The 12882-nt window shown below is 34.1% G+C and overlaps 1 protein-coding gene across 1 annotated transcript in view; it reads left to right on the forward strand.

The window, feature by feature from the left end:
• Nucleotides 1-9873, forward strand: part of LOC148304790 (5-hydroxytryptamine receptor 2C-like) — a 110627-nt gene extending 100754 nt beyond the window's left edge. Inside the window, exons 5-9 of the mRNA XM_088267681.1 lie at nucleotides 1805-1873; nucleotides 4689-4877; nucleotides 5750-5919; nucleotides 7949-8075; nucleotides 9533-9873. Coding sequence (XP_088123807.1) covers nucleotides 1805-1873; nucleotides 4689-4877; nucleotides 5750-5919; nucleotides 7949-8075; nucleotides 9533-9698 — 721 coding nt within the window. The 3' untranslated portion in view covers nucleotides 9699-9873. The remainder of the gene's footprint in view (nucleotides 1-1804; nucleotides 1874-4688; nucleotides 4878-5749; nucleotides 5920-7948; nucleotides 8076-9532) is intronic.
• The last annotated feature ends 3009 nt before the right edge of the window (nucleotides 9874-12882 follow it).

Raw genomic sequence — 12882 nt, forward strand, 5'->3', positions numbered from 1 at the left:
GAAGGTTTTTTCTCCATTTGAAAAATATTTAATAAATTTAAATAAATAATTAAATAATTCCTTTTCTTCAAAATGCCAAAACAACATTTTCTGCCCTGTAGCGGGTAAATATTAAGTAAAAAATATGCCTCTTTTGCTGGGATATAGTACATTTTCTGGGCATTCTGAAAACTGACGATTTTTGATTTATGACGTTCTTGAAAGGAGTTAGCGATACATGTATTATAGTTGCCTTAGCATTTTAAGGATTAAGACGTACAATTGTATTTTTATATATTTATTTATTTATTTATTTATTTGTTTATTTATTTCATAGATATATAAATACATTCATAGATACATATTTATTTCATAGATACATTTACTTTATGTATTACGGCTCTTTAAGCATGGCCTGTGTTGAACCGAAATACTAACATTTTAACCTTTTTTATTATTTTTTTTAATTAATAGATTATATACATTACATACAATTTAAATAAATGTTAATCAGAAAATATAAAACAACATAATTTTTTCATATTTATTTATGATTCATTCCTCTAATTTTCTTTATCAAAATTCTTTTTTTTTTTAGTAATACATAAAAACTATGAAGAAATATGTGTTTTCTTCAATATACATACTATTTTGTAAAAAATGGTAGATGTATTGAGGACAAAATAAATGGTCAGTTTGTGTATGATACGTAAGCCAAGAAGAAATGCGTTACATTTTTGATTCGTTTTAGTGTAGTGTAACAAATATTTCTCTTTTTAAAATTTAAAAAAATATATTTTGGATGATATTTTTACTTATCACACTGTACTAGTGAGGTATGTCATATGATTCGTAAAACTGTCTTACATTATTCTACATTAAATTTTGGCACACACATTTCCCATTTCATAAAACCTGCATCTCTGCATTTTGATACTGAATATGTTTTGAATATTATACAGTTTTCGTTAAATATTGTTATGTATTAATGTGGCAGAAGATGATCAGTATTAAAGCTATAATTAATTTAATCATCTGCCTCCGTAGTGTAATGGCCAGCACGTTCGACTACCGTTCTAAAGGTCCTGGGCTCGATTCCCAGAGGGGACAAATAAATATATGTGAATTTTCACCCTTATATTCATACAATATTACCCTGGACTGGAACCTGAAGCGGAGGGCTGATCACCTTTCCTTCACGTGTTAATGATTAAGATAACACTGCGTTTATATGATGCAGTGCCCTATGCACCATTGCACCCTCCATTGCGTGGTCATCACGCTCCCCTAGCGTACTGGAGGTCCCGGGTTCGATTCCAGGGGGGGGATGGGTCAAATAAGTATATATATATATATATATATATATATATATAATATTTATTAATTATTACCCTGGACTGGTACCTGAACCGGAGGGCTGATCACCTTTCCTTAATGTGTAAACGACCAAGATAACACTGCGTTTAATAATGCAGTGCCCTATGTACCATCGGGTGCGGATATGGGTTTTAAAAAGAAAAAATAAAGCTAAAAGCTTAAAGAAAAAAGCTAAAGCTTCAAATTTGATCAGTTAACTTATTTACATTTTGAGCGTGTCCAAATATTTGTTTATATTCTGGATTACCTCTAACTAGAGGTTAATTTAAAATTTAACCTCTAGTTAATCCTACATATGGTTACTAAATGTTATCATCAATATTGATGCTATTTTTATCTTTAAAAATCGCACAATTTAAAATTTTGTGACTTTATAGGGTTCGCGTAAGGGCTGGAATTTATTTCCGTTTCATATTAAAATCTCGTTTGTTTATTGTATGTATTCCAGACTGGGCGGCGGTACGGGTGGAGGGATATCGCATCACTTAGCTTGGAGAACCAGCGGTGCTCCCGACAGGTATGTTTATTAGTACTATTTTCCATGAACAACTGCAATACGGGAGTACATTTTTGCACTGTACTCGAGAAATCCGATATTTAATGTTTTTTTATTTACCTTAAACGTTTGTATTTCAATGAAAAATATTTTTGCTTCTTTTATATCGTGAATTTTTTGATTCTTCTAACCCTTATCCGCACCCAATGGTGCATAGAGCACTACATCATATTGACGCGTAATTGATCGTTACTTACATGAAGGCGAGGTGATTACTCCTGCGCTTCATGGTTAGCTACCATACTAGAGGTCCCGGGTTCGATCCCCAGGGCGGTGGTGAAAACAAATATTAGTGATTTTATACTCTAATATTTATTTAAGATTACCCTGGACCGGTCCCTGAAGACACCTTGCCTTCATGTAAGTAACGATCAAGATAACACTGCGTCAATACGATGCAGTGCCCTATGCAGCATTAGGTGCGGATAAGGGTTAGAAAGAAAATATTTTCAGATTTGTAAACTTATCATTCGTAAGTTATTAGTATAATATTGTATTTATATTTTAATATTAATATTAATATTTTTCGCATCAAAATCCACGGAATTTTATACTACTGGTATTAATAAGTTGATAGAAAGATGGGAGAAGGTTATAAGAACTGATGGAAATTGTGTAATTGATTAAATAAATAATGTAATTTTTTTTTAAAGTTTAATTTTACACGTAAAAAACGGTCATAACTTTTGCATCAACCAATATATATTTAAAAAATATATACAGTAAACTGAGATGCCCTTACGTTTCCTTTTATACATATTTTACGTATATTCAATTTTATTAGGGGGTTGAATTAATTCTCGCCGTTTTTTGTAGTATTTTGAATTGAAAATATTATTTTTTTTAAAAGTAAGAATTTATTAAAAGTATTGCCCTTCTTTCTCGACTACTTTGGCCCATCTTTCAGGAAGAAGTCGTATTTTCCTATAAAAGAAAACCTTGTCTTTTGAGGCAATCAAATTTTCAACCCATAACTCGACTTCTCGATAACTTTTGAAAATTTCTCCCGATAATCCATGCTGCATGGACCGAAACAGATGATAATCGGATGGTGCGACGTCAGGGGAGTAGGGCGGGTGTGACAGAACCTCCCAGCCAAAGGAGTTTATCTGTTCTTTTACCACTTTGGCAACATGCGGGCGCGCGTTGTCGAGCAGAATGAGAATCGACTCGTGCCTGGCTGCATATTCTGGACGTTTTTCTTCAATTGCTGTTTTCGGTTTGATCATTTGCTGCTTGTAAACCTCTGCTGTGACTGTTGGCCTGCTTTGAGAAGCTCGAAAAAAATTACTCCCTGCTGATCCCACCAAATGCAAAGCATCGTTTTTGAGCCGTGAATGTTGCGTTTTGCAATGCTGGCTTCAGCAGGGAGTGGCTGACCTGGCTGGCAGATGACTTTGCGGCGTTTGGGGTTGTCGAAGAAGATCCACTTCTCATCGCTGGTGATGACGCGATGCAAAAAAATGCAAAAAACCTTTTCTGTGATGCCGTTGCAAGAGTGAATCACACATGCAAAGTCGCCTTTCCATATCTCTCTCCTTCAGAGCATACGGGACCCAGTTTCCCTGCCGATGAACAAGGCCCATAGCCTTAATTTTGAGGCGGTTTGAGGCGGTTGAAAGTGCCACGTGGGTGTTCGAGGCAGCAGGGGACAGGAAAACAAAAAAAACGAAAGGAATCTATTTAAATCACAGAGAAATATTAATTTTTTATAAACGGCGAGAACTAATTCAACCCCCTATTAACATAACATAAATTAATATAACATATACGGTAGTTTAAAAAAAAACATTTAAAAAAATTGGCATATTTTTTAGTATGAAAAACATGTCAACAAAGAAATAATATTATACGTTTGTGAATACATATCGTCCTTAAAAAAATGGTTGACATATTATCTCAATTCCAGTAAATGTTCAGGAGACCACTTCTTCATCTGTTTCATTCCCAAAATAATATATTTCAAAAGATATGAATAAAAAAGTCATATTTTTAGTACGAGACACTAACTTGATGGAATCTAGAAGTAAATATAATAGAAGTAAGGAGCTTATAGGACAAATTTAAAATCACTCTCAATCATTCAAAAAAAAATTGCAAAAAAAATTATTAAAAAGCCCAGAACTTACCCTTCAAAATTAGTATTTGAAAAACTTAATGTTTAAAATTGACTTGACTAACCCCTTCCCCTTACTTTCCCCTCTCCTTATTTTGAGAACAATTTTATATTTTATATTTTAGTTATTATACAGACCTGAATGATGGAAGTATAACTTCTGAAACATGTAGTCTATAATAAAACTCAAGTGGTAAAAAACGAAGTGTTTTCTTTAATCATTGTAACCTTAATTCTAATAATAATTTATAAAATAATATATTGTTTCAAAATTCTTCACCTTTGCTTTCCATTTTTCCTTTGTTTTCAAACGCTGCCCTTGACTAACCCCCTCCCCCTAACTTACCCCTCTCCTTGTTTATAGAAGAATTTTATATTATATATTTTAGTTATTATTCAGACCTGACCATGGAAGCTTCCGAAACTAGTAGTCTTTAATAAAATTCAAGTGGTATAAAAACAAATGTTTCCTTAATCATTGTTCCATATATATGATCCAATTTTGAAACATTGTAAAAGATTCACTAGGATTTTCACTAGTGACATCTATTGGTGAGACGAAGAAGCTTTTTCATTGAGCAGAAACTCTAATATTTGGACCCACTCAAAATGTTGTCAATGACATTAAAGTGAGTATGTATTGTATTATCTTCCTGACAGATGTGGCGGTATGCGGGGCAGCCTTTCCCAACAGTCCATGGGATGCGGCAATGGATCCGCCATGAGCAGCACTCAGTCCAGAAGGGACCAGTCCACCCAGACTCCAGACAGCATATCGAGGGACGCGCGCAGTACGAGGCTCAAGTCTCTCAGACTGCCCCTTGTAGCTCCAAGCAACATCAACCTAAAGTAACTATCTTTATCAATCTTTTCACTAGATAACAGAATCTTGTGCCGACCAGAGATGATAATAATAATTTGGATAATTTATATAGCGCCATTTTCGTAAAATATTATCTCAAGGGCGCTTATACACACATGAATAATAGTAATAATAATAGGATGGTGATGATAATGATATACAAAAAATAAATGGATTAAAACGTCGTCAATCGGTCTCGGGCCGTCGAGTCTGAGACAAATTAAAACACCTTCCTCTTGATCCCATGGGCTGGAGAATCGCCAAGGTCGGCAGGACGCCTTCCTGAGCGATGGTCGTCACGCTGGAGGGGGCAGCTTGTTTAGCTCCTCGTCATTGTGGATGGCCAACTTCCAGCTTCCAGACTAGCACAGTTCAAACGGGACTTCACTTTTATCCTCTTTTGCCGCCCTTCCGTGATCTGACATGATGGTTTTGTCTCTGAGGTTTTCCGCTTTCGCTTTTATACGAATGGAGAGATGGCGCAAATGTCATACCCAATCTAACAAACAGAAGTCAGAACTCTTTGTCAGTCTCTCCACTGCTGGATAAAGGCCTCTTCTATTTTTTTCCAGAATTCTTACGTTTGGGCTTTTTCGATCTTCTTACTACCCGCGACAGGACAATGTCATAGGTCCATTGTTTCTGGGGCCGGCCTATTCCTCTTCGAAGAAAATTTAGTCGTCCATCTTGCATTAGACCAAGCGATTAGAAATTGCTATTGAACTAACTATTAAAATGATCAGATTGATTTAATTTTCTTTATCCATTATCCATACCATTGTCGTCATCATCATTACCCAAATTTGCAGTAATATATGTATATGTAATATGTTACTAATAATAAATGTTTACTTTTTAGATTTCTCGGTAATCGAAGCAAACGAAATACCATGTCAGCTAACGCAGTGATGACCGAACAAAAAGCGACAAAGGTTCTTGGTTTGGTGTTTTTCACATTCGTCTTCTGTTGGGCTCCCTTCTTCTTGCTGAACATCTTTTTTGCTGCTTGCCCATCCTGTGACGTCCCAGGTAAATACAAAATATCAACTTTATTATATCCTTATAAATCCTTTTGTGGCTGATGTCCTCGTGATTATGATCTTGAGGTATGTCTCTTAAACAATCAATATATGGTAGCTAAAAATCTGAGTCTAATAGGGTAATGGTCTGTGCTTTTAGCTACTATGAGAGAGCCCCCAAGTTCGATTTCCAGGGGGAGGGGGGTGACAAATAAATATTAATGATTTTTCACTGTAATAATTATTTTACATTATAGCTATACCCCACTTAACGCCACCCCTATGTACGCTGTTTCGCTATAATGCTTTTTTAATAGTGCGGTTAGGTGATTCACCGAGGGAGGGAAAAATGCAATCTTTTACTCGGGGATTTTCTAATATTGATTTGGTCGCATGTACGGTGTGTCGAATCAGATTAAACTATTACAGTCGTATGTAGGGTGTGTGCATTCTTAATGACTTTATATATATATATATATATATATATATATATATATATATATATATATATATATATATATATATATATATATATATATATATATATATATATATATATATATATATATAAAGTATATATAAATAAAGTATATATAAATAAAAAAAAAATATTATTTAAGTATATAAAATCACTAGTATGGCAGGTATCACCCAAAATTGGGTGCTTTGCCAAAAATAAACAAAAAAAAATATATATATATATATATATATATATATATATATATATATATATATATATATATATATATATATATATATATATATATATATATATATATATATATATATATATATATATTTATATATATATATATATATATATATATATATATATATATATATATATATATATATATATATATATATATATATATATATTTATATATATATATATATATATATATATATATATATATATATATATATATATATATATATATATATATATATATATATTTATATATATATATATATATATATATATATATATATATATATATATTTATATATATATATATATATATATATATATATATATATATATATATATATATATATATATATATATATATATATATATATATATATATATATATATATATATATATATATATATATATATATATGTATACACTACAATAATGTTTTGTCGTGAGAAACGCATTAGTTCTATATAAAATTGAGATATTGAACTCTGCGTACAAAAATGGCAGACAGCGTGCAAGGAAGTGTCATATTGCTTTACCATATGTGGAAAGTAGACTTCGCTTAGATCTGATTAATACAAGTAACGATCAAGATAACATTGCAATTTTAAATTTCAATTTTTTTTCAATTTCAATTTAATTAATAAAAAAATAACATATACATTACAAACAATAATACACTTTGTAATATAATGGTGACCCTATACACTATTGGGTGCTGATGAGGGGTATAAGAAGAGGAAAAAAATCGGAATTAAAACAATTAATTTGCAAAACTGATTTACTATGAAATTTCATCGTTTTCCCATAAAGTGTTTTTTTAAAGAAAAATTTTTATGTTTTTTTTTTATTATTTACAAAAATACATCACTTTTATACTATTTATGTGAGCCTAAGCGGCTCATTATTAGAAATAGGTGTCAAATTGTAGTAGAGTGGGTTCGAACCGAGAAAATTACCACGGTACCACAACCCGACACAGTTGATGTTCGTTCAAAATGGACATCATCATTTTCGATAAATTTGAACACATGATGATTTTTTTTTACTAGCTACGCAGTCAAGGAACATTGTTTTCTGAAATGTTCAAAATCTTTTACATTCAAAGCAAAGTAAAAAAAGGCTCTTACTTATTTGAATTTCTGACGTCTTCCTTTTTGATCTATACATTTTTTGTCTTACTAAACACGGAAAATTTGAACAGTTATTGGTAGAGCAACTAAGAGGTCGCAGAAGCTAATCTATCTATGTTACCCCGAAAGATCTATTTGAATTTGGGTGCCTGGTACATTGACCATAGTATTAATCTATGTTTATTTCTATGTATTTCAGAACACGTGGTTGATATCTGCCTTTGGTTGGGATACGTATCTTCTACTATCAATCCTATCATTTACACAGTGTTCAATAGAACATTCAGGGCTGCCTTCATCAGATTACTGCTGTGTCGCTGCCATAGGTACGTTCTATATAATACCTACATTATGTTATATTGCTCACTCCTTTCAACAACGTCATGTATCAAAAAACTTGATTTTTCAGGAGATCGTATTTAAAGTTCAAAAATATAGCAAAATGTTTTTAAAATAAATATCAAGCCACTTATTGAACTTTTTACTGTGCAACAGATTTTTTTAAGTAAAATCTGAAGGTTTTTACTCCATTTGAAAATATTTAGTTTATAAAAAATAATAATTAAACAATACATTTTCTTCAAAATGCAAAAACAACACTTTCTGCCCTGTAACGGGTAAATATTAAGTTGAAAATATGCCACTTTTGCTGGGATATAGTACATTTTCTGGGCATTCCGAAAACATGCACAACTGAAAATTGACGATTTTTTATTTTTGACTTTGTTGAAAGAGCGAGCGATATGTAAGCCATGTATTGTGTATCATTGAGGTTACAAGCGATTCTCAAGATATCAACAACATTGAAAGCTCCCAACTGTATTCCCAGATCTTATATAGAAGCTTTAGGCTTCCTGACAAACCTGCTTCCATCACAGATCACAGTTTCTGATTGACCCACACTAGTTTATTAATCCCTCCTTTTCCACAGATCAAAATAAAACATATTTCTTAACAAAAAGTAACAAAAATCCACTTATTCTTCTTCTGCTAGCCGTTTGTCCTACACTGCTGGATATAGACCTCTTCCGTATCCTTCCATTTTCGGTCTGTTGCTGTTTGATGTCGACAAAAAACTAATTCAAAATATATTCAAAATATTAAATATATTTTTGTAGATACTACGTAAGTACATACTGCTCACTTTGTGTGTAGCATTCACGCGCGGCTCATGTTAATTCTCGCTTTAAGACAAACGAGTATAAACCTGAGTCGTCGAATTTTAATTATTATGTTATTCATATACGCTCACATTAAATATTGTGTCAAGACTGTAAGGGTGTACTTTGAATTGAGCTACGATACTTTTGAACCATTTGACAAATTGTTATAAATTATACGCGCCTGGCGCTACTCTGCACCGGGCAAATTATTACTTTACAAACCTGACGTGTACGCTGCACCTGGTGAAATATTAGCTAAAAGCGCCTGTCGCGTACTCTTACATGGTGAAATGCTCGATTTACGCGCCTAGCGCGTACTCTTCACTGGGTGAAATGTTAACAGTACGCGTCTAGCGCGTACTCTGCGCCGGGCTAAAAGTTAGTTGTACCAACGCGTCTGGTGCATACACTGCGCTAGGCGAAATGCTAACCGTACGCGTCTAGCGCATACTCTGCATCGGGCTAAAAGTTATCTGTACCAACGCATCTGGCGCATACTCTGCACTAGGCGAAATGCTAACCGTACGCGTCTAACGCGTACTCTGCATCGGGCGAAATGTTAGCAGTACGCGCCTGGCGCGTACTCCATGTTAATTGAATTAATGTGAATCTCTCTCCAGGTCGGGGCGGGCGACCCGATACCGGTCGGGCAACGCGGGCCGCGGCGCCGCCAACATCTCCGCGCTGCCGCTGGCCATCTCGCTGCAGGGGGCGCCGCTGCTGGCGCGCACGCCCTCAAGTCCCACGCGCCGCGCGCGCGCGCAGACCACGGACGAGGACTGCTGAATATGCGCCGCTTCCGCTGGGAGCGTCCCCGCCGCCAGGGCCCGCCGGCTGCGGGCCTTGCGGTCTCGCCACTGAACCGGACCTGGCTATGAGAAATCAATGGTCAAGCGTATAAGTGTTCTAGGTGTTTCGACCTCAGATGAAACATCTATAGCTTCTGAATTAAAAATATGGATTTCTGAGCCGCCCAGAAATCAGTGTTCAGTGTTCTAGGACCTAGGTGTTTCGATCTCTGATGAAACATCTATAGTTTTTTAATGTAAAGGATGGATTTCTAAGCATACTAGAAATCAATGGTCAAGCGTCAAAACGCGTATTTTTACGAGAGGGTAACATTATTTTTTTTTTAATAAAGAGAAATATTTGTGTTTTTATTATTTACACTATTTCAATTTCATACTATTTCTGTGAGCCTAAGCGGCTCATTATTAGAAATAGGTATCAAGAAACTCGGACGTAAGAGTCCGCGACACTAACCACGGTACCACAACCCGACACTTCTATGTGACCAGTTGATTGTCAACAATTTCTTATTATTTATTGTATCAGACAGTGTTATTCACCCTACGGATGACATATCAATATTATAGGTGTCTCAGTTTGTGATGAAACGTCTATCGTCTTTTATTATATGAAAAAAGATGGAAGTCTGACCACCCCAGGGCTTACAATCTAGCATTTGGCTGTCTTAAGTAATATTTTTATACACTTGAGTAACGTTCACCATTCTGCCCATTATTATACATCAATATTGCGTTACTTTTTTAATCATGTACATATCGCTCACTCCTTTCAAGAACGTCATAAATCGAAAAACTTGATTTTTCAGGAGAACGTTTTTAAAGTTTAATAATATAATATAATGTATTAAAAATAAATATCAAGCCACTTATTGAACTTTTTACTGTGCAACAGATCTTTTCAGGTAAAACCCGAAGGTTTTTTCTCCATTTAAAAAATATTTAGCATTTTTTTAAAAATAATTAAACAATACATTTTCTTCAAAATGCAAAAACAACACTTTCTGCTGCCCTGTAGCGGGTAAATATTAAGTTGAAAATATGCCGCTTTTGCTGGGATATAGTACATTTTCTGGGCATTATGAAAACATGCACAACTCAAAATTGACGATTTTTGATTTATGACGTTCTTGAAAGGAGTGAGCGATATGCAATGGTCTCTGGTGGGTAGAATTTTTTATAGATTTGGAAGTATGGAGCATGTGGCGCCGTCAGTTGATAAGATTTGATAATATATCAGTATTATTGGTGTCTCAATTTGAGATGAAACGTTTATCTTATTTTTATGTGAAGAAAGATGAAAGTCTGAGCATTCCAGGCTTGAGTGATCACTTTGTATACTTGCCCCATCAGTTACGGAATTTGTGAAGTACATATTTGCAATACAGCTCTAAATTTGAAGCTAGAACGATAATTTTTAATTTAAGACCAAAAACCCAGCCATACTAAATACTAGTATTTTGAGTAAATAATACTTTTATTGAATCATAACATTTTGACTGTGTCCAAATACTTATAATAATACGCAAAATCTGGATTATCACCAATTACAGGAGTTATTTTCATATTATTTTTTAACATCTCATCAAAGATGAAGAAGAATATGGAAGTCTGGGCATTTACGGGGCTGACGACCGTCATAAGCTGGTTTAAGTGATCACTTTACACACGTGTAACATTCACCAATTCTACCCATTATTGACAACCACACCACTCAAATTCTTGAAAGTTCTATATATATATATGAACCAATTTTGAAACATTGTTCTTGAATCACTAGAACTTCACTAGAGACATCTATTGGTGAGATATTGGTATCGTCAGCCCCGTAAATGCCCAGACTTCCATATTCTTCTTCATCTTTGATGAAATGTCAAAAAATAATACTTTCATTTAAATTTGAATTGTACATTTCCTTGAGTGTTTTGGTAGTGGTTTGCATGATGTCCAGCTGTAAATGTGGAAATATGATAATCATTTTAAAGTAAGTGAGATAGGAATATTGTAATAATAGGAATATATCGACTTTTAATGTAACATGTACAGTGTATAGTTTATTTCTAAAGTGGTCCACGGAAACTAGAAAAAATAAAAGAGTTATTTTAGTCACCATTTTTGTAAATATAATATCTATATCATATAAAGGTTTAAAACCACTGGTGTATATTTTGAATCTTAGCAAAGGATTATACAGAATGGCTCAAAATTAGAGAGTGAATGCTGGGAACAGAGTGAATGGTGCAGTAAAATCAGTTTTAGCAAATAAAAATCTATCAGCGGAAGCTAAACTGGCAGTACACAATGGAGTTCTGGTTCCAACCCTTATGTATGGAAGCGAAGCATGGAGTTGGCAAAAGAAGGATGAAAGCAGACTGAATGCAGTCGAAATGCGATCCCTCAGACGAATGTGTGGCAAAACGATGTTTGATAGATGTTCGAATGATGAAATAAGGAAAAAATGTAAGGCTGAGATAAGCATTATCGATAAAATTAAGAAAGGTGTGTTGAGATGGTTTGGACATGTAGAGCGTATGAGTGAAGAAAGAACGGTTAAACAAATTTATGGAGCGAATGTAGTTGGAAAAAGAAGCAGAGGACGACCGAGGAAAACTTGGCACAATCAGGTATGTCAAATACTTGAAAGCGGCCGGGTCAGGAGTCGTAATAATCGTCGGGTATGTATGAGGAGATGCATGAATGTAGAAGAGGCAAAGAATGTTTGCAAAGACAGAGTGGTGTGGCGTTCGATTCTCTCTGCCTACCCCTGCGGGGAAGCGGCGTGATGGTTAGTTAGTTAGTTAGCTCAATTTTAACCACCCTATAGGAAGATGTCATAATTTTAGCAAATGGTGTCGTGCGTCAATCATATTTGTAATTTGTAAACTAGACAGCTGCAGTATACAAACAAATTAAAGATAAAACGGGCACAAATGTGTATCAAAACTGGCGACAGCCACTTGATGGATATCATCGTTTCCACTCAACAGAAAAAAAATTAAAGGTCCAAATAAATATGTTTTTCCATCACTCAATTTTTATTTTATTTTTATTTAGTACAAAAGTTATTCATAATCAAAATTGGATGATTAATTTCGCGCCACCCTGAATCTGTTTGTATACTGCAGCTGTTTAGTTCACAAATTGCTCACTCCTTTCAATAACGT

This window comes from Brachycentrus maculatus, unplaced genomic scaffold, assembly GCF_059751285.1.
Source record: "Brachycentrus maculatus isolate JH-2025_06_01 unplaced genomic scaffold, ASM5975128v1 h1tg000303l, whole genome shotgun sequence".
Lineage (NCBI taxonomy): Eukaryota > Metazoa > Arthropoda > Insecta > Trichoptera > Brachycentridae > Brachycentrus > Brachycentrus maculatus.